The sequence below is a fragment of the Choloepus didactylus genome, chromosome 3, assembly GCF_015220235.1.
Source record: "Choloepus didactylus isolate mChoDid1 chromosome 3, mChoDid1.pri, whole genome shotgun sequence".
Taxonomy (NCBI): domain Eukaryota; kingdom Metazoa; phylum Chordata; class Mammalia; order Pilosa; family Megalonychidae; genus Choloepus; species Choloepus didactylus.
Genome location: NC_051309.1, coordinates 86,909,048 through 86,929,534, shown reverse-complemented (window position 1 = coordinate 86,929,534; position 20,487 = coordinate 86,909,048). Strand labels below are relative to the sequence as shown.

General features: G+C 37.1%; 1 protein-coding gene and 1 pseudogene across 3 annotated transcripts in view; both read left to right on the top strand.

The window, feature by feature from the left end:
* PRKG2 (protein kinase cGMP-dependent 2) overlaps positions 1-20,487 on the top strand; it is a 105,156-nt gene that overhangs the window by 63,147 nt on the left and 21,522 nt on the right. For all 3 annotated transcript variants that reach the window (XM_037830086.1, XM_037830085.1, XM_037830087.1), the window contains 2 exons: positions 1,607-1,696; positions 3,764-3,905. In XM_037830086.1, the coding sequence (XP_037686014.1) occupies positions 1,607-1,696; positions 3,764-3,905 (232 nt within the window). The remainder of the gene's footprint in view (positions 1-1,606; positions 1,697-3,763; positions 3,906-20,487) is intronic.
* LOC119529575 lies at positions 7,346-7,920 on the top strand (annotated as a pseudogene).

Sequence of the window (20,487 nt, the reverse complement as noted above, 5' to 3'; positions counted from 1 at the left end):
GCCATCACCAGAATTTGGAGGAGAAATATCAATTATTTTAGGCTACAACTTTCTTTACTTGTGAATTCATGGGTTAGAGTAAGCCAGTTTATATTTCCATTTTTGTCTTAATATCCAAGAATGTAGCTTTAGTAATTTTTGTTTGATATGAAGTGCTCCTGCAATGACTAGAATTTATAATTTTTGATCAAATGCCTTGAAAGAATCTTTCTACCCATCATATTCCCAGGGGTATTGTTTATTCAAGATTATGAAAAAGTTTGAACCTAGGCAATGCAAGCAATAGAGTCATCCAATTATCTTTATATTGCTTACGCTCCCAGAATGCTCTTTCGTAATCAATATTTTATTGAAAAACCTTGATGAGAAACTTTAGGGCATGGATTATTAGGTCTTACTCATTTTTTTTTTTCATTTCCACCCTTTGCAAAGTGCTTGGCATATAGCTGGATAATAGTAATCATATCAAGAATAAATATTGATTACTTAATTATAGGCACTGTTCTAAGAAACTGATTTCATTTGACCCACATAATAGATAAGAAGTGAGGCCAATGTTATGATTATTCTCATTATACATTGGAAAAACTGAGGCCACATACCTAACAAATGGCCAATCTGGGATTCAATCCTGGGCAGCTTTCGGGAGCCCGCTCTCTGAACCACTTTACCAGATTGCCTCTTCTATCTGTATAGGATATGGCTGCTCTACTGCCTGCTTTAGCCTGGGCATAGAGCTAGGGTGGAAAGGGGTCTCTTGATCATGAAGACCAAAAACTACTTTCACCTAATGTTGAAATATGTTACCTATCCCTATCATTCTATAGGACTAAGACTCTTAATTCCCCCAGCTTCTGGGAATGTTGCCATCTGAGGGCTGTAGCTCAGCCCCCTCAAGTGAAAAGAGAGCCATCCCATCAAAGATCATGCCCTCTCCCCAAGGACATCTTGCAACTCATGATTGGCTGATGGAGGGAGAGTTGTCCCAGCAGAGCTCCTTGAGGCTGAGGCTTTTGTTGCATTTGCATCCCAGCCCACCTCTCCCTCTGCCTAAACCCGCTTCCTTCCTTATGATGGGCGTTGTTCCTGAGTGCATTCCCCACTGTGCTTACTGCTTACAAATCTCTGTCTCAGAGTGTTCCCAGGGGGATCCACCCTAAATTAAACAACCAGGAGTCAGAAGACATGGGCATGCCTATCTGTTATGCAAGGCATGTCTTAAAACGAGATATATGCAGAAGCCTCTGGCTTTTCAGAGGAAGGAGAGGTCATATTTGTAAGTGGGATAATGAGATACTTTATCAAAAAGGTGGCTTCTGAGCTTGGCCTTGAAGAATGGATAAAACTTTTACAGTGAAACGAAGAATAAGAAGTTCAGTTTGTGGGTAGAGGGAGGGCAGTCTAAGTAAAGAGATCAGTATGAGCAAAAGCAAAGCATTAATTAGGAAAGATCAAAGAGTATTCAGTGCAAAGCTCTGTATAGCTTTAGGATATTTGTAAGGATATAGGAGGGTCACTGTTCAAAATATTATTGTTGATATTCTTAAATAACTTTAAAGAGGTTTTAAAACTAGATTTCTAATATTAACATGTTTTGTCTTCACAGATTATATCGTACTTTCAAGGACAATAAGTATGTATACATGCTTCTGGAGGCCTGCTTAGGTGGGGAGTTATGGAGTATATTAAGGGACAGGTAATGTAAAAGAGTTTATAAACAGTAGCTTTTGGCTCATCACACCTGGTCTAAAGCACCTAAGGGATGCTATATTCATGATCATTTAAAGAGTCATGAAATGATTGTAAGAAAATATAACTTGATAAAATGAAGTAGCAATAGTGATTTTTCTTACCTAACATCACAGTAGTGTCATAATTACCCTGCAAAGTAGTTGTTTTTATCACCATTTCAGGGATTCATAAATTCCAGGCTTAGAGAAGGTGTCAGCTATCCAAGGCCACATGGTTATCATGAGTCACAATCAGCATATAACCTAGGTATTTCTGATCCTGATTCTGATTCTTTCTAGCAGGGTGATAAAGAAATTGGGGAGTGGTGCTTAAGCCCTCACTGAAAAGCAGAGTAAGATGTCTACAATGGTTAAATTTGACAAAAGGGTGGTTTGTATGCAGTCAACACCACAAATATTTACCAAGCATCACCTATATATAAGGCTCCACAGTAGACAATGTAGAGGTTTTCTAGACCAGGTAGGTTTTTCTAACCAAAAGAGTAAAAAAATATAAACTTTCCTTCCTATGAGTTTAGAGTTTAATTGGGGAGATTAATGTATGCAATTTTAAGACATTTTATTATTTAACACAAAAACTAAACCATGAAAAAGAAGTTGGCAATATGTAATTAAGTGCCAAATAAATGTTGTTAATAAGAAGCTCAGAGGAGGAGAGAGAGAAAAAAACTTGATGGTAGAAGATGGGCTTGAATTAAATTCTAAAGATGACAAAAATGTGGTGAGGTTGGGGGGGAAGGGAACTGGTATAATTTGGTATACGATTAAGTCTCTCTGTGGATGATGAGCAGAACAGTTTGGTGGACAATCAGGGAAGCAAAAGAGGGGATGGGAATATAGTTTGGGGCTCGATTGTGGAGGTTCATGTCAGGGCTAAACATTTTTAGATGTTACTATGTGGGCCAGTGATTTTCAACCCTACACATTAGAATCAATGATAAGCTTCTACCACATTAAAATGCTGGGCCCTAACTCAAGAAATTATGATTCAGTTCATCCAGAACAAGGCCCCAAAAATGATTTTTAAAAATGATTCATAGGTGATTCTAATATGTATTCATGGTTGGCAATCACTGATCTAGGCAATAAGAGACCACTGAGCACCATGTGTTGTGTTAAGAGCATGTTAGATGGATTAGAATGGGAGAAACTGAAGGGATGAGGAGACTTTCCTGACACCTGCAAAAGCAGAGGGATCTTCCGTCTTTGCTTCAATATGCAAATCTATTTAAAAATCTAAATCTATTGAGAAGATGGAGTACCTATTACCGATTAGGGAGTGTATCTAATTCTCTTTGAAATCAGTAGTAAACCCTTTTTATGAATATGAATTCTGAGGCTCAGTTCAGTTTAACAACTTGCCCAAAGACCTAATAAGTGGATGACACAGGATTCAAACTCAGTGTCTCTCATTCTAAAGCCACACTCTTCTATTTCACCAGGTGGCAAATGCCCACCGCATTTTAAGATCCAGTTTGTTAAACTGCATACAATGCTAACACAGGGCAATTTTGGTGTGATCAAGGTGCACCAAACAGGAAAGAATTTGAGACCAGTTTCTCTCTGAGTTACTGTCACATGCCATATAAACAGGAAATGAAAATGATCTCTTGAGTCATTTTTTTCATCAAGCAATAAATTGCAGAAGTCTGGCTCAAGCTTCCATTGAAATAGTTGCATTTTCACTAGAGTTTGCCATATGTGTCAAAATAAATGTTTTTGTTTTCTTACCTTTCTATTTTATGTGTTTATATGTGATTACTGGGAAAAATTATTTAGATAAAAACATTTTTATTTTAGTGAGATAATTCTTGTTTGCATCAGGTATCCCCCCCAATTTTTTTACAATCAGCAAACAGTCTTATTCATCAGCAGTATAAACTTTTTAGTGTCGATGCTCTGCAAAACATTTATATTGCACAGATTTACCAAAATGATGATTGACACCGAGAACAGACAACAGAATGAAGATGAATGTCCAGCATGTTAATAGGAAACTGTTTTCATTGCAGAGGCAGCTTTGATGAACCCACTTCCAAGTTCTGTGTTGCATGTGTGACAGAAGCATTTGGTTACCTGCATCGACTAGGTATTATCTACAGAGACCTGAAGCCGGAAAACTTAATTCTAGATGCTGAGGGTTATCTTAAATTGGTAAGAAGAATTCTCTAACTTACAGTGTCATATGAGGTGTTTCCAAACCCAGAGTTCTTTTATAAGGTGATTTTCTTTTTCATTTTGGTACAGCTGTTATTTTTAATTTGCGGGCTATGGTCTTTGAAATTATTACACTTATGCAGGGAGCAATGTTACAAGCACATTATTTTTGTCTAGAAACTTAAATATGCCACCCATATTTGTGATGCCTACTAAGCATTCATGTAATAGTATGCCTTTAATATTGGAGTTTGTTCTTAATTTACTTTATGACTTTAGGTTTTAATTGATTCCTGATACATATAGGGAATGGCTAAAAGGAATAATGAAAGAAGATGGTATGACTCCTGCTCCCAAGTCACAGTCTATATAGGGAGAGGGGATAAACATATAAATGGTAGTTTTTAAAAGAAATCTTTTTAGATGATTTTAATGTGCAAATAGGATTTAGAATCACAGTCCTGGCCATAGAGGCTCCTTGAGGACAGAGGTTTTCCTTATTACTCATTTTTGTAATCCCTTGATGCCTAACATGAACCCCTTTACATGTAACACTACAGAAAGTAATGCTACCAAACAACCTTAATCTGCTTCCAGAGAGAAGCTATAATAGAACTGAAAAGTCATAATTGAGGAGACAGCAAAGTACTTTGTACCTCAGGAGGGGAACACATCAGGAAGGGAAACCCAGGCTGAGTATTTTACAGACCACTTGTCAGTACCTCAGGGACATTAAAACATCTCCGAACTTAATATTACAAAGATATTAAGAATTTCTCACATCACAACTTTTATATGGGGAAATAATAATAGCTACCATTTAATGAGCAGTTACTATTTGTAAACCTATTATGCAAAACCCTTTTACGATTAATCTCTTTTAACAACCCCTGAGGTGAGTTTTACCATTCACATGTTACAATTGTGTACTTTAGCCTGAGGAATTAAATTTATGTGTAATTGTGAAGAGATTTCTCTCTGTGGTAATGGAATGAAATAAAAACCCTTTCATGTGAAATCTGGCCAATTCCCAAGAAACAAGCTTTATCTACCCATGAAAGACAGCTTTGAGAACTGGTAGGTTATTAACAAAGGCCCCAATTACTCCTCTTCTTCACATTTCCTTCATTGGTTATGTCCGTTTCAGCTCTTTAGGGAAACCTTTTTGAATAATCTTGAAGTAAAAACATCATGAGGGATGCAGGCTTTCTGTTAGATTCATCCCTTTTTTTCTAATAGCTGTTTTAGAAAATCAGAAAGCATTTTCAGTATTTCTAGAAATAAAGGGAAATAAGAAACTCTTCTGTTAGCCATTGAAACATTTTGCCAACCAGCTACATGGAGAATAATATTTAAAATCTTTGGAGATTAAAAAGTAAATGTGGAATATTTCAATTTCTAGCTATATAGCAGGCTAGATATCCTGAAATATTTTCATCACAAAATGCATGAAAATATTGGATAAAATATAAAAAGCAGTATTACAAATGCATGGCTCAGCTTACAAGAAAAGAGGAGGCTTCATCTGAGGCTGAGAACCAAGCTCAAGCAGTACTGTGGGGTGGAAATGAAGCACTGAAGTTACTGTCTTGTGGACATCAAGCAATCCTAAGTGGCCTAAAGGTTTGATTTTAATTGATGTGCCCTTGGGGAACAGAAGACCAAGTTTTGCACCCATGAAGTGTGGGAAGTGGAATCAGAGAGCCTTGCAAAAGCCAAAAACCACGCAGCGTACACTTGCCAGGAAATAAAAACAAGAAAAAATTTCAACTTATAAAGTGCATGCAAGGAAATATGCTTCTCTCATAGTAGGCTTTTCGTGGAAGAAAAAAAGTCTCCTCTGAGAATTCTTGGCCACAGGCTGATCTTCATGGAAGTTAGGTGCCCAGTCTTCAAGGATGGGAAAACCCAAATAAGTGTTTAAATGAATGTGGATCCATGGTGGCAGCATGTGCAAGTGCCCAAGAATCAGTGCATATTCTTTGTGGAATATTGAATGCTCAAATCAGGACACAAAAATTCCCAGAGATAAAGTTACAGGGAATATGAGCCCCCAGTAAAACTAAGTAAGTAAAAAATGCCTAAGGAATAAAGGTACCATGATCATTAGTTGACATAAAGAAAAAGAGCAGAAGCCAACACAAAAATGTCTCATATACTGGAGTAATGAGTTACAGAATGCAAAATAAATACATCTAATACCTTTAAAAATAAAGAGAGGTGAGGGGAAATATGGCAGCATAGAGAGGAGTGGAATTTAGTTAGTCCCCTGGAAGAATTAATGAACAACCAGAAACAACTAATAAATAATTTGGAATAACTGCTGGGGGACTACTGTGACTGTCTGCACATTGTACACCAACCTGGACTGGAAGGAATGCCTGAGATCGCAGCATCAAATCTGTAAGTAAAAACTGTGGACTGGCACTGAGGGCCCCCTCCCTCCATGGCAGGCTTAGCTGCAAAACCTTGCTGTGATAGAAACTAGCAGCACTATCCGAGCAAGTGAATATAGCTCAGCTGAGCTCCTGCTGTGGCTTTAATTAACAGAAGTGGACTGTTGAATACAAGCTACAGACCACCGACAAGAAGACAGAGTCTTTTAGTGATGACTGACCTTAGAGAACCAGAAGACTCAGCTGTCCCAGGAGGGGGAGCCCAGAAGACCAGGTGTTATCTCTGGCTGATGAATGAAACTGGGGGGCCGTGTACTGGCTCTAAAAGGGGGCTTTCTGTCCCCTTTTCTCTTTCTCAACCCGAGGGGCTGAGAGGAGAGAGCCACAGCCATTTTCAGTTCACAGCACTCTGACCCAGGCAGGGGTAGAGATAACAGAGTCAGAGAGACAACAATTCAAATTCAGATGATAACTCCTTAGGGGGTGTATCTTCCCTAAGAGTAAGGAGGTGGGGCCCAGCTTTCCCTTCAGAACAAGACCCCAGAGCCTGGGGGAAAATAGCCAAAACAGAAACTGAAGGGGTCACATCTCCTTACACAAGTCGGGAGCGATAGGCTGACAGGCACCACCTTCTGGGCAGGTTAGGAAAAGCACAGTGACTGGAGACCTCACAGGAAAGTCTGTCATTCCTCTAAGATACACCCTGAATATAACCCCATTCTGAGACCTGAACCCATTCTGGTCTGGGAAAATCTGACTGGGGTAACCAAGGAAACCAGATGCCTAGAAAACAGAAAACTACAATCTATACTAGGAAAAAGGAAGAAATGGCCTGATCAAAGGAACAAACTTACACCTCAGTCAAGATACAGTTGAGATATTGTTTCATTTTAATGAAACAATCTAGTGAAGATTTTCAAAGAAATATGGTAAATCAAATAAAAAACCACATCAACAAGTTCAGGAAAGATACAACAAAAGAGATGAAGGCTATAAAGAAAATACTGGGTGAACATAAGGTAGAAATCGAAAGTTTGAAAACAACTGGCAGAATCTATGGAAATGAAAGGCACAACACAAGAGATGAAAAACACAGTAGAGCACCCTCCCTGACCTTGGCCTGTCGCCCCCAGACTCGACCTGCCGCGCAGTCCCCCAGACTCATACTGATGTTAGATGCAAAAGCCTCTTCTTTAGAAGTAAGTAAGAAATCCAATCTCACTGAAGACATTCAAGCACAGGTTGGAAAACCACTTTTCCAGAACAGAAAGGGAACTTATGCATCAGAAAAGGTGACAAACATATCAAAAGAATATGGATGCACAAATCCCAGAAACTGATCAGATAAAAGAGTTTAAAGAATTTCTTGGAACTTACATTAAACTTACAGAAACCTGCTTTTTGGACTGTGTTAAAGACTTCACAAAAACGTAAAACCTGAAGAGACCACCTGTTCAGAACATTGCTTACAGAAATACTTAAAAATGGCACAGAGAGTATCCATGAGATTTCAGGAATATCATATTCAGCAGAATGAAGCCCTGACAGCCAAAGCTGTCAGCCTTGGCCAAACACAATAGAGAATTCCTGATGGATGGACTTTCAGTGAAAGATTGCACTGGAAATGAGGATTTGTTTAATATAATCCACTGAAAGCAATAGCCACCATGTTAAACCACCTGTTATGAATGGCATTTGAAAGCCACCGGAGAAACAAAATTACTATTTACTAAGAATCAAAATAGAAGTTCTTATTGTTCAGTGAAAATAATGAGATGCAGCATGTGTTGCAGCTTTAAGATTCAGCAGCTTGGTGACTTGAGCAGAAAAATAAACCATTGTTTCTTCACTTGTGACTGTTAATTTGAAAGCAAAATATGCATCCAATCATGTATGAGATAGAAAAAAATTTATTACTGTAAGTAAAAATATGGAAATACTACTGAGCAGTTGTTTTGTACTACATAATACCACAGTATTTGGCTGGACTTTGGATATGTTGACATGTTTTTCAATCAGGATCATCCTCCAAGCATTCCTGTTCATTCATGTCTGCCTCAAATTGCTGGTAAATACACAAAATTGTTACTTGCTAAAAAGCAAAACAAAACAAAACAAAAAGCACACACACAATGGAGACATACAACAGCAGATCTCAAGAGGCAGAAGAAAACACTCAGGAACTGGAGAACAAGACACCCGAAATCCTACTGTAACAGTTTGAATGTGTTATGTCCCCCAAAATGCCATTATCTTTGATGTAATCTTATGTGGGCAGATGTATCAGTGTTAATTAGATTGTAATTCTTTGTTTCCATGGAGATGCACCCCACCCAACTGTGGGTGATGACTTTGGTTGGGTGGTTTCCATGGAGGTGTTGGCCCGCCCATTCAGGGTGGGTCTGAATTAAATTACTGGAGCACTATGTAAGCTCAGACAGAAGGAGTGAGCTTGCTACAGCCAAGAGGGACACTTTGAAGAATGCACAGAAGCTGAGAGAGGAGCTTCAGCTTACAGAGACATTTTGGAGACAGCCTTTGAAAGCAGACTTTTGTTCCAGGGAAGCTAAGAGAGGACAAATGCCCCAGGAGCAATTAAGAGTGACACTTTTGAGGAGCTGAAGCCTAGAGAGGAACATCTTGGGAGAAAGCCATTTTGAAACCAGAACTTGGAGCAGATGCAGGCCACATGGCTTCCCAGCTAACAGAGGTTTTCCGGACGCCATTGGCCATCCTCCAGTGAAGCAGCATTAGCAAACGAGAACACCTACACACAAAATAACAGATAGGGAAAAGAATGGAAGAATATGAGCAACATCTCAGGGAACTGAATGACATGAAGCTCATGGAATGTACATGTCATGGGTGTCCCAGAAGATGAAGAGAAGGGAAAAGGGGAAGAAGCTATAATAGAGGAAATAATCAATGAAAATTTCCCATCTCTTATGAAAGACATAAATTACAGATCCAAGAAGCGCAGTTTACCCCAACAGAACAGATATGAATAGACCTACACCAAGACACTTAATAATCAGATCATCAAACATCAAAGACAGACAGAATCCTGAAAGCAGCAAGAGAAAAGTGATCCATCACATACAAAGGAAGCTTGATAAGACTTGTGCGGATTTCTCAGTAGAAACCATGGAGGCAAGAAGGAAGAGGGGTGATATATTTAAGATACTGAAAGAGAAAAACCACCAACCAAGAATCCTATGTCTGGCAAAACTGTCCTTCAAATATGAGGGAGAGCTTAAAATATTCTCAAACAGACATTGACAGAGTTTGTGAACAAGATACCTTCTCTACAGGAAACACTAAAGGAAGCACTGCAGACAGAAGGAAAAGACAGGGTCGAGAGGTTTGGAACACAATTTTGGGAGATAGTAGCACAGCAATGTAAGTACACTGAACATAGATGACTGTGAGTATGGTTGAAAGAGGAAGGTTAGGAGCATGTGGGACACTAGAAGGAAAGAGGAAAGATAAAGACTGGGACCGTATAACTCAGTGAAATCTAGAGTATTCAACAATTGTGATAAAATGTACAAATATGTTATTACATGGGAGAGAACAAATGAATGTCAACCTTGCAAGGTGTTAAAAATAGGACGGTATTGGGGAAAGAAATACAATCAACACAAACTAGAGACTGTAGTTAACAGATACATTGTATTATGCTTCCTTTAATGTAACAAAGGCGATATACCAAAGCTAAATGCCTTTAAGAGGGGGACATAAAGGAGGGGTATGGGACTCTTGGCATTGGTAATGTTGTCTGACTCTTTTATTCTACTTTAGGTTAACTCTGTCTTTCCTTTTGTTACTTTTTAGCTGTCATTTTCTTTCTTTTCCTTTTGTATCTCTATCTTCTTTGACTCTTCCTCCTTCTTTGTGGAAGAAATAGAGATGTCCTTATATAAACACTGGTAATGGTGGTGACTACATAAATATATGACTATACAGGGAGCCACTGATTGTTTACTTAGGATGGAAAGTATGGTGAGTGAACAAAACCATCTTAAAAAAAAAAACTGATGAAGAAACCTTGAGGGCACTACATTGAGTGTAACAAGTCAGACACATAAGGACAAATATTGCATGGTCTCACTGATATGAAGTAATTATTATATGTAAACTCATAGACATGAAGTGTAAGTTACCGGATATAGAACGAGGTTAAAGAATGGGGAGTAGTTGCTTATTATGAGCAGAATGTTCAACTAGGTTGAACTAAAGTGTTTGCAAATGGATAGAGGTAGCATGTTGTGAGAATATCTAACAGTGCTGAATGGTATGTGAATGTGGTGGAAAGGGGAAGCTTAGAATCACATATGTCACCAGAAGGAAAGTTGGAGGTTAAAAGATGGGAATGCATAAAACAGTTGAATCTTGTGGTGGACAATGTTATTAACTGTACAAGTGTTGGAAATCTCTTTCACGAACTAGAACAAATGTATGACAGTATAACTAGAAGTTCATAATAGAGGGGTATATAGGGAAAAAATATACCAATTGCAAACTATGTACTACAGTTAGTATTTTAGCATTCTTTCATCAATGGAGGGGGTAGGGGGTGGCTAGGGGTATGGGAGGACTTGAGATTTCTTTTTTTGTCTTTATTTCTTTTCTGGAGTAATGAAAATGTTCCAAAAATTGAAAAAAAATATTGTGGTGATGGATGCACAGCTGTATGATAGTACCATGGTCAATTGATTGTGCACTTTGGATCTTTGGATAATTCTATGGTATGTGAACAATCTCAGTAAAATTAAATTATTTTAAAAAATCCAAAAAATAAGACAGGAAATTAAAAAATGAGTTAGGAGCAAGAGATTATCAAAAAAAAAAAAAAAAAGAAAGAAAAAGAAATAGTTTGGGGGAAAAAACTAACAGAAATTAAGATTATAATAATTATAATTAAAACTCAATGGAAGCTTTCATTGCATTAGACTAATCCTTTTTCTGGATTAATTGTAATATATGTATAAAAATGTCTGAAGTCATCAGAGAACAACAAAAAGTAAACATTCAAACCTTAAATAAAGGGCATTCAAATCTTGAAAAAAAACCACAAAGGATGATATTTACTTCTGCAAAGCTGTTAAGTGTAGCCATTTAGGGCACTTCTCAATATATAAGGTATGGGGATAGACATCTAGTTAACATCATACTTAATGGTGAAATATTTGATGCTTTCCCATTAGATTGTCGACAAGGCAAGAATATCTAAGAAAGAGAAAAGAAGAGACTTGGAGGATAGAATAAGAATTTCTTGCTATGTTTAATTGTACTCTGAGATAAAAATAATAGATGGAATGAGGGAAAGTCAATATCCAAAGAAATAATGGCTGAGAAGTTTTCAGAAATTAGAGAAGACACCAATCATCAAATAAGGAATCCCAATGAATCTCAAATGGGACAAATTTTATTTATTCTGCTTCCTATATTTGTGTAACAAATCACTCCAAAAACAAAGAATAATCATTTATGAGCTGTCATTGTCTCTGTGGGTTAGGAATTTGAGAATGGTTCAGCTGGGTGGTCCTTACCCCAGGTCTGTCATAAGTTTCAGACGGATGTTTGTTTGGGCTGCAGTCGCCTAGAGACTGACTAGAACCAGAGGGTCCAAGTCCAAGGTGACTCACTCACATAGCTGACAAACTGACGCCGGGGGTTTGTTCTCCACGTGGGCCTCTCCACAGGCCGGTTGGGTGTCGTTGTGGCATGGTGGCTGGCTTTCCTCAGAGTGAGACACCCAAGAGACTGAGGCAAAAGCTGTAATGCCTTTTAATACCAACTCTGAAGTCACTTACTGACACTTCTGCTGTGTGCTGTTGGTCATGCAGAGCCAGCTGTGGTTCACTGTGAGAAAGGATTCCATCAGAGCATCAATACCAGGAAGTATAGATCACTGGGGCTGTCTTGGAGGTTGGCTATTGTAGTGGTGAAAATACAGATCAAAAACAGAGTGTCTTAAAAGCCATCAAAGAAAAAAGACAGTTTTTTAAAGGAATAAAAATTAGATTTCAGTGGACTTCTCAACAAGTGAGAATGTTGTTGAGAATGCATTCTTAAAGTGCCAGAATGCAGTGGAATAATAGCTTTCAAGTAAAATAACTGACAATACTGAATTATAAGTCCAAGGAAACAATCTTTCAAGAAGGGCAAAATGAAGACATTTTCAAACAGGGATAAGGGTGTTTGCCACCTACATTCCTACACAAAAGGAATTGCAAAAGGATGTACTTACGGAGAAGAAAAATGATCCCTGATATAATATCTGAAATGCAACAAGGAATGGTGAGCAAGGAAAAATGATAAACTTGTTTTTAAGTTTTTTTTTTAAATGGAATGAAGTAATAATTATTATTCTAATATACAGTGTTAACCAAACAACAGAAGCATGGAAACTGAAAGTAGGTGTAATTGAAATTAAAGTAATAGGGAAAATGTCAATTGTTTCAAAAAAAGGCAGCAAAGGGGAAACAGGGAGCCTATAAACCAATCATACGGAGAGAAAGCGCAAAACAAGAGAGTAGATATGAATCTAACATATGTAAATTGACTCTACTTTTCACTTAAAAACTATGATTGTCGAACAGATTTTAAAAATAAAAATTAGCTGTATGATGCTTACAAGAGATAGACATAAAACATGAGGATGCAGAAAGGTTAAATTTAAAAGAATTGAAAAAGGTATCTTGGAGAACATTAAATTTCAGTGCAGGTTTTACTGTGTTAATATCAGAGAAATTTTGCTAAAGATAGAATGTCATCTCTATATAATAATGAAAGGTTCATTTCACCCAGATAATATAAAAATCCCAGTGTTTTATTTATTTACCATATAAAAATTCTTCAAAAATAAAATCAAGAGTTTAGTAGAACGAATGAGGAGAAACTAACATTTGTAGGGAATTTTAATATACCTCTCTCAGAAATTGGTAGAAGATTCAGACCAAAAATCACTAAAGCTTTAGAAGATGTGTACAAACGCAAGGGAAAAACTTGATCTAATGAGCTTATAGAACATCGCTCCCAAAAGTGGGAGAATTACACATTAACAAGATTTGATCATACACTGGGACATTAAGCAAGTTTCAGCAAATATCATAAATAGGAATTGGGCTTTCTGCTAGGAGCCCAGCAGAGCTGCTTCAACTGAGGGTTCCTGAGCAGCCTGCAATTGAGGTTGTGGGCAGTGGGGGGTGCCTGGTGACAGTGCAGCAGCAGAGCATCTGGGTAATGGACACTGTGGGCAATCCAACCTTGAACACTGTCTTAGTTTGCCAGAACTGCTGTGACAATTACCACACATGGGTTGTCTTAAAAAAACAAGCATTTATTGTCTCATAGTTTTGAAAGCTCAAAATACAGAATTAAAAGGTCACAAGGCCATGCTTTCTCTCAAGGGTCTATAGAAGTCAGGTGATGGCAGTCCTCTGTCACCTGGTGATCTCTTGCTCCTCTCAGCTTCTTCTGACTCCTACCTTCCACTGACTACTGATTGATTGTAGCTGAATTTCCTCTCTAGGTTCTCCAGTCATATGGATTAAGGCACGCCTTGATTCCATTTGGCCACACCTTAACTAATAATAGCTAAAAAGTCCTATTTACAAATGGGCTCACACCCACAGGAATGTGGATTAAGATTTGAATATGTCTTTTGTGGGGAACATGATTCAATCTCCAACAGACACAAATGTCTCTGAGGGTGAAAGATTCTTTATGTGGGTGACCCCAAGGTCACCACATTCTATTCATTTTGATAACTGACGTTTTCATCCTCCTTCACCATTTTTTTTTTGACAAGTATCCATGAGGGGTCAGATATTTAAGGAAGTCAAGCTAAGGAAAGAGTTTTTCCCAGCAGAGAAAAACCAGTAGAATCCTGGAAGAAAGACCTAAATAAAAGAACGTTCTGGATTTTGGAAGTATCTCTTTGGAGTCTGTAAAGGTGTATCCTTCCCTGATAGTCACCAAGGTTGAGTTTACAGTGACTGATGAAGCCTTTATTCTATTCTTCCCCAACGTGTTAGATTGCCGTCTTCATCCATTCCAAAGGAAATCCTACCTGGGACCAAGCTATCTCCACAGGGAACACACTGGGTTGGGATGAAGGATGAGCAGATTTTACTCAAGTACCCTGAAGACCCTCCCCTCACTACCTCCCACATGCTGATCCAATAATTTTCTAAATCTTTCTCAATTTCAAGGCCAAGGAATGCTGATGAGAGCAATAATGGTTAATGGCCTTTTTTTTTCTGGCCATAGACTGCACTTAAAGAGTTATTAACAGCAACAACAACAAAAAACATTGTTCTCAACGTAAGCAGAACTTATATAATTGCCAGCTTTCTTGGGGTTGATGGGGAGAAAAAATTAGTTATAAGCCAATAAATCTTGGTTGTCACTCATCATTAAACATTCTATATATGGTCTTACCCAGTGCAGTAAGATATACACAAAATTAAAAGATGGATTAGAATATAACAAACAAAACTTATTGCTCCCAGGTGATATGATTATACGGAAATCCCAAATGTAACAACAAATCATTAGAATTAAGTAGAGAGCTTAGTATGGTTGCTGCATTTAAGATAAATAATGTAAAAATTCAGTGCAATTTTAAACACCAGAAACATAGTTAATAAATAGAAATATAAATACCATTTACAAATGTCCAGAAATATAAGATACCTAGGAATATATTCTATATATTCAAAAGAGGTGTAAGAGCTTTATTGAGAAACTTACATAAATTTATTGAAAGATATTAAAAGAGCTGAAATAAATAAGTAATGTGACTTATTCCCTTTACTTCTGATAACAGAGCTATACAACATATTCCAGCCTCCTTTGTAGCTAGGAATGGCCATGTGGCTTAATTCTAGCTAATGAAATGTGACTAGAAGTGATGTTATCATGACCAGATCTGATTGATAAAACTTTCCCCATCTGATCTCCATGTGGCTCAATTCTAGCTAATGAAAGGTGACTAGAAGTGATGTTATCAGGATCAGACCTGATGATAAAACTTTCCCCACCTGTTCTCTCTGTAGTCTTTCTGGCTCATTGCCGATGAACATAGCAGACTTGTTGAAGCTGGTAGAGCCATACGATGGAAGGAGCCTGGGTCCCTGAATCATGGCTTGGAAAAGCACCCTCCTCCTGTTGCTCAGGAAAACCTATTATGTTAGGAAGAAGCAAATTTATCTAGGGTTTAAGCTTTTATACATTCTTGGATACGTTTGTTGCAGTAAAGAGAATTATCTTAACTAATTCCAAAAAATGTACTATGTTTTAAAATAGGAAGTCTCAACATCCTAAAAATATCAGTACAATCCAAATTGATCTACAGATTTGATACACTTCCAATGGAAACTCCAGCAGGCCTTTTCATGGAGCTTGGCAAGCTGATTTAAAAAAAAAAAAATTATGTAGAATAACCAAGGACCAGTAATAGCCATGGCATTTCTGAAAATAAAGAACAGGGTTGAGGGAAATTGCTCTCACAGATATCAAAATTAACAATAATACTACAGCTCAAACTAACTACTACTGGGGGAAATGCAAATGAAAACCACTATGATTTTACACTTATAGATGGCAAGAAATAAAAAGCTTATATTACTAAATGATGGTAAAGATGTAGAGCAATGGGAACTCATACACTGCTGGTAAAGGGGGATGGGTAGTTTAGAACAAACCGTTTGGAAATATCTAATAAAGTTGAAGATACCGTATCTTTGACCCAGCAATTATAGTCTCTTACATAATGTGCACTAGCTTAACTTGGAAAATAATGTTAATAGAAGCATTTTTGTAATAGCACCAAATTGGGAATAATGCAAATGTCTGTCAACAGGATAATGGACAAAAAATCATGGCATTTTAATTCAATAGTATATTTATACAGCAGTGAAAATATACGGACTACAGTTTGGGTTAAAGGAAAGTGAAAGGTACAGTTTGCCCAAGATTAGATATAAGATCTATCTAAAATTTTTAAAAATTAAAACTCCATATTTATGGATATTAGATAGGTTGTAAAATTAGAAATAAATACAAGGAAATGATAAACACAAAAGTCAGGATAATAGTTACCTCCAGTGATGGTCAGGGGAATATTATGGGAAGAGCACATCATCTTCAGTGCTTCTGTTCTAGTTCTTAAACTTGTGGTGGCTTCAGGGGTGTTTTATTCTGCTTTATTATCTTATACGTATGTCACATTATTTAATAAATATCAAATATTTCCTAAATTGAAAAATAAAAGTAATCTTCAACTCCAACCATATTTGTATTGCCAGATCATTGTTAGCTATACTTATTTAAAAACAATTAAGCTTTCCCATCAATGTGCTTAACATATGCTGCTTCTTATCCCTTAGACACCTTTTACTTACTCATCAATTTACCTTTAATGACAAGGTTCCGTTTGAAACCTGGTTCAAGTCTGACCTTATACAAGTATCTAAGACCTTCCTATACCTCAATTTTCTCATCTTTGAAATAGGGACAATAATCCCTGCCTCACAAAGTTGTGAATATTAAAATAATTTATATGTATGTGTGTATATATACATATATATATATGCATCTTATTGAAATTGATGTTAATGGTTATCACTTCATTCAGTTTTCCTCATCAAACACATGTTGAATACTTGCTGTATTACAAATACTGTGGAAAATACGAACTGAATAAGATACAATGCTTCTCCTGAAGGAGCTAGATTTAGTCACATGCTTCTAGAAGGTGCTGGGATGAGTGATTCAGTCATGGAATGTAAACAGTATTAGAGAACCTCATAGGAGAAAGGAATTGGTTTTGTAAATTCAAGTAAAGCTTCAAGGAGGTGGTGGCATATGACATGAGCCTTGACATGAGCCTTGAAGGATTTTTCCTGTTTCTCTGGAAAACTCCCTTTCATCTTGCTTACCTTCTACTAAATAAGTATTTCTGGTTAGTTACCACACCCCATAAAGAATCGTTGTTGCTATGAAGGACTTATCCACCCGTACCTTAGTGTCTCTCCCCGCCCCCCGCTTCTCTCTCTCTCCACACACACACACACTTCCTCCCTCTCTCTGCCTCTCTCTTTCTCTCACTTTCCACTATGGAAACTATCCACATTTGCCTGTTTCAGTTGGTGGACCTTAGTGTCAAAAGACATTAAATCAATTTTGGTTGTTGGTGGGCAAAATAAACAGATTTCTTTTTATCCTTGTCTAGACATGGGTAAAAGTTAAGTGCCCTAAAAATGCCACATAAATATTTTTTTTTTTTGGAATGTTATGTCTCCATGAATCATCTGACTTAATTGGAATGGTCACTTTGTATCCATTTTTATGTGACTGAGAGAACCCATATCTGAAAAAATTACTGACCCAGAGATAGAAACTTCTGGGAAATAGCTAATACTTACTGGACACTGGTCCTAGTAAGCCACAATGATGATTTTTCTATTTCCGAATGATGTAATCATACCTGCAGATTTAGAAGCATCTTAAAATCTTCTAGCTTATTAAAATTGTTGGGGACATAATTTTTTTCAAATTTCAGCACAATATAAGCCATGTTTAGTAGTGGGAATACCTATGTGCAGCTCCTCAAGAGATTCTTTTTGAAAGCCCAGTTTTGCTAGTAGAATTTGGGGTAGAAAAAATAGTCCATTTTCTTTTCTTCTAGAATGATCCTTTTAAAACATGTCAGACCATGCCACACCCTTGCTCTTAATCTTCTAGTGATGTCTTAGAAAAAAGTTCCACAGTTCTTACTGTGGCTTGGAAGGCTGTGACGTGATGCCCTCACTTCCTGCCTCACTCCCCTTCACATATATGGCCCAGCTACCCTGGCCTTCTTGCCAGTTCTTGAACTTCCATGAATGTTCCCATCTCCAGGCCTTTGAACTCTAGCTTTTCCTTCTGGCAGAAACAATCTTGCTTATTTTTTTACAGAGCTCCCTTTTGTATTTCACTTGGATTTCTGCTCAAATGCTTCTCCTTGGGAGGCTTTTCCTAATCACACTGTTGAAAATACAACCCCTATTGCTTTCTATATCTAACTGGCTATGTATTTTTTCAAAGCATATGTCACTATCTGACATTATTGTATATATTATATTTTTATGCTTACTATCTTTCCTTTCTCTTGAATGTAATCTCTATGAGGATTGGGGCTTTGTCTATATTCTGTACTTGGTATATAGTGGAGATCAGTAAATATTCATTGAATGAATAAATGAAGGAACTTACCTTTTGGCTGCTAGAGGGGATAGGGGCCCATAGTGATATGAAACAGTGGTAGTGTGGCTTTTATAGAAAATAGATAGAACTTGATATCAAAAGATCTGGGGCCTTCTACAATAGACACATGACTTTGGAAAATTCTGAGTCGCAGTTTCTCTACATCTAATAGATTAGACTGAGGTTGACATGATCAAAGGAGATAAAGTAATAAATTTTCTTAAATCTTAAAAATTTAATACAATTATTCCCATCTCATTGGGCCAATGTACAAATATTAAAAAAGCAAAACCAGCTATTCAAATTAAAATAAGCCACTTTTCAGAGATAGAAAAACTCCTTCAAACATCTAATAAACTTCCAGGCATCCTTAAAAGGATATTTTAAATGCAATGAAAAAGTAAGCTGAAAGGTTATTATAAATTAAGAAAATGTAATATTTCCTTATATGCATGCATACAAATGCAATTATAAGCATTGCTTTCTTGTCTCTTAAATTACATTCTTTACAAAATTAGCTAGGATTTTCATATTGGTTCTTTCTCTGAGGAATAAGTAGATATGCTAATCTCAGCTGTTTACAAATTTTAATTTCATAATATCCCCAGACTTTCTCTCAGATATACTCTTTATGAGTCATTCTATCTGCATGAAAGAAAACAGCAGAAGCCCACTTCAAATTAGGTTTTTAAAATTCCCTTTTTCTAATAAGGGGATACTTGCAACTCTGTGATAAATACTAAAAAGCATCAGTAAAAAGGTAAATTCCTAAGAGATTTATTTCAGGTAAAACAGAGATTTAAATATTAATATTTGAATAAATAAATGGGGGATGGGTTTCATAGTTCACTGTCTCACTTTTTAGGTGAGGGTTTTTGTTGATAGCTTTAATCTTATTAATTTAAAAGCCAAGATTATTGCCATATTATTGAGATAATGCATGCATAATAAAGCAATTAAAATGCACATATTAAAATGTACAATTTGAGTGTCTGTTTATTTGAGGGAGCTGGAGGGGTGGTTTTATTAAAATATTGTGTGTACATATTGGAGATGAAAAGTTTGTGCTAAATAAGCCCTGTGGAAGGAAACTAACTGTTTTGCAGGACAGGACTTCAGTTATATACCCTGCCTCTATTCAATCAGCCTTCCTTCTGTTACTCCAACCTTCTTTCTGTCTTTCTTCTGTGCAGAGTCCCTTGAATAGATTCTTTGAGAAGTGGATGGGTTAATTCTGCAAAGAGAGCTGAGGGTAGCGCTGATTCATTACCTTGGAAGTATTAATCCTAAATCAGGGCCAAGCTCAGATGTCACCTCCTTAATGACATCTTCCCCCACTACCTTCTCTTTTATGTTCCAGAAGTATATGGTTTCCCACCCTCTGACTTTATGCTTTGTAAAATCTTCTGTTACGTGATGTTTCACATGACACAATATTAATCATAATACAATTAATTACATAATTAGTATGTAAGTTTTCCCAGGACTCTGAGGTTCTTATGATCAACTCTGTTGGTAGGCCTAGCACAAAGCCTGGTCTACAGTAGGTGCTGAATATATGTCTTCAGAATGAATAAGTTAATGCAAATGCTATCAGTCACTTCCCTGAGAATGAGAGTACAGAGCCTAGACAGCGTTCGGATGGGGCGATCCTTGCTTTGCCTTGGACTGCTGATATTTAGAGGATGCAGGCATTATACATACTGGTTTTTAAAGGCTGTCCAGATTTTTCATTCCCCATTCTTTTCAGCAACAGTCCTCTTTCCAAACTCTCAATACTGCCATTATCTTTCCTTCCTTGATTGAGCTTTAAGTGCACAGGGGTCCATTGCTTCTCCCTTACCTCCTTTTCCCAATACACATCACCAATGATTTGAGAATTATTTTTGTCCTGCTTGTCCTGAGCTTCAATATTTTTGTTATGGCTC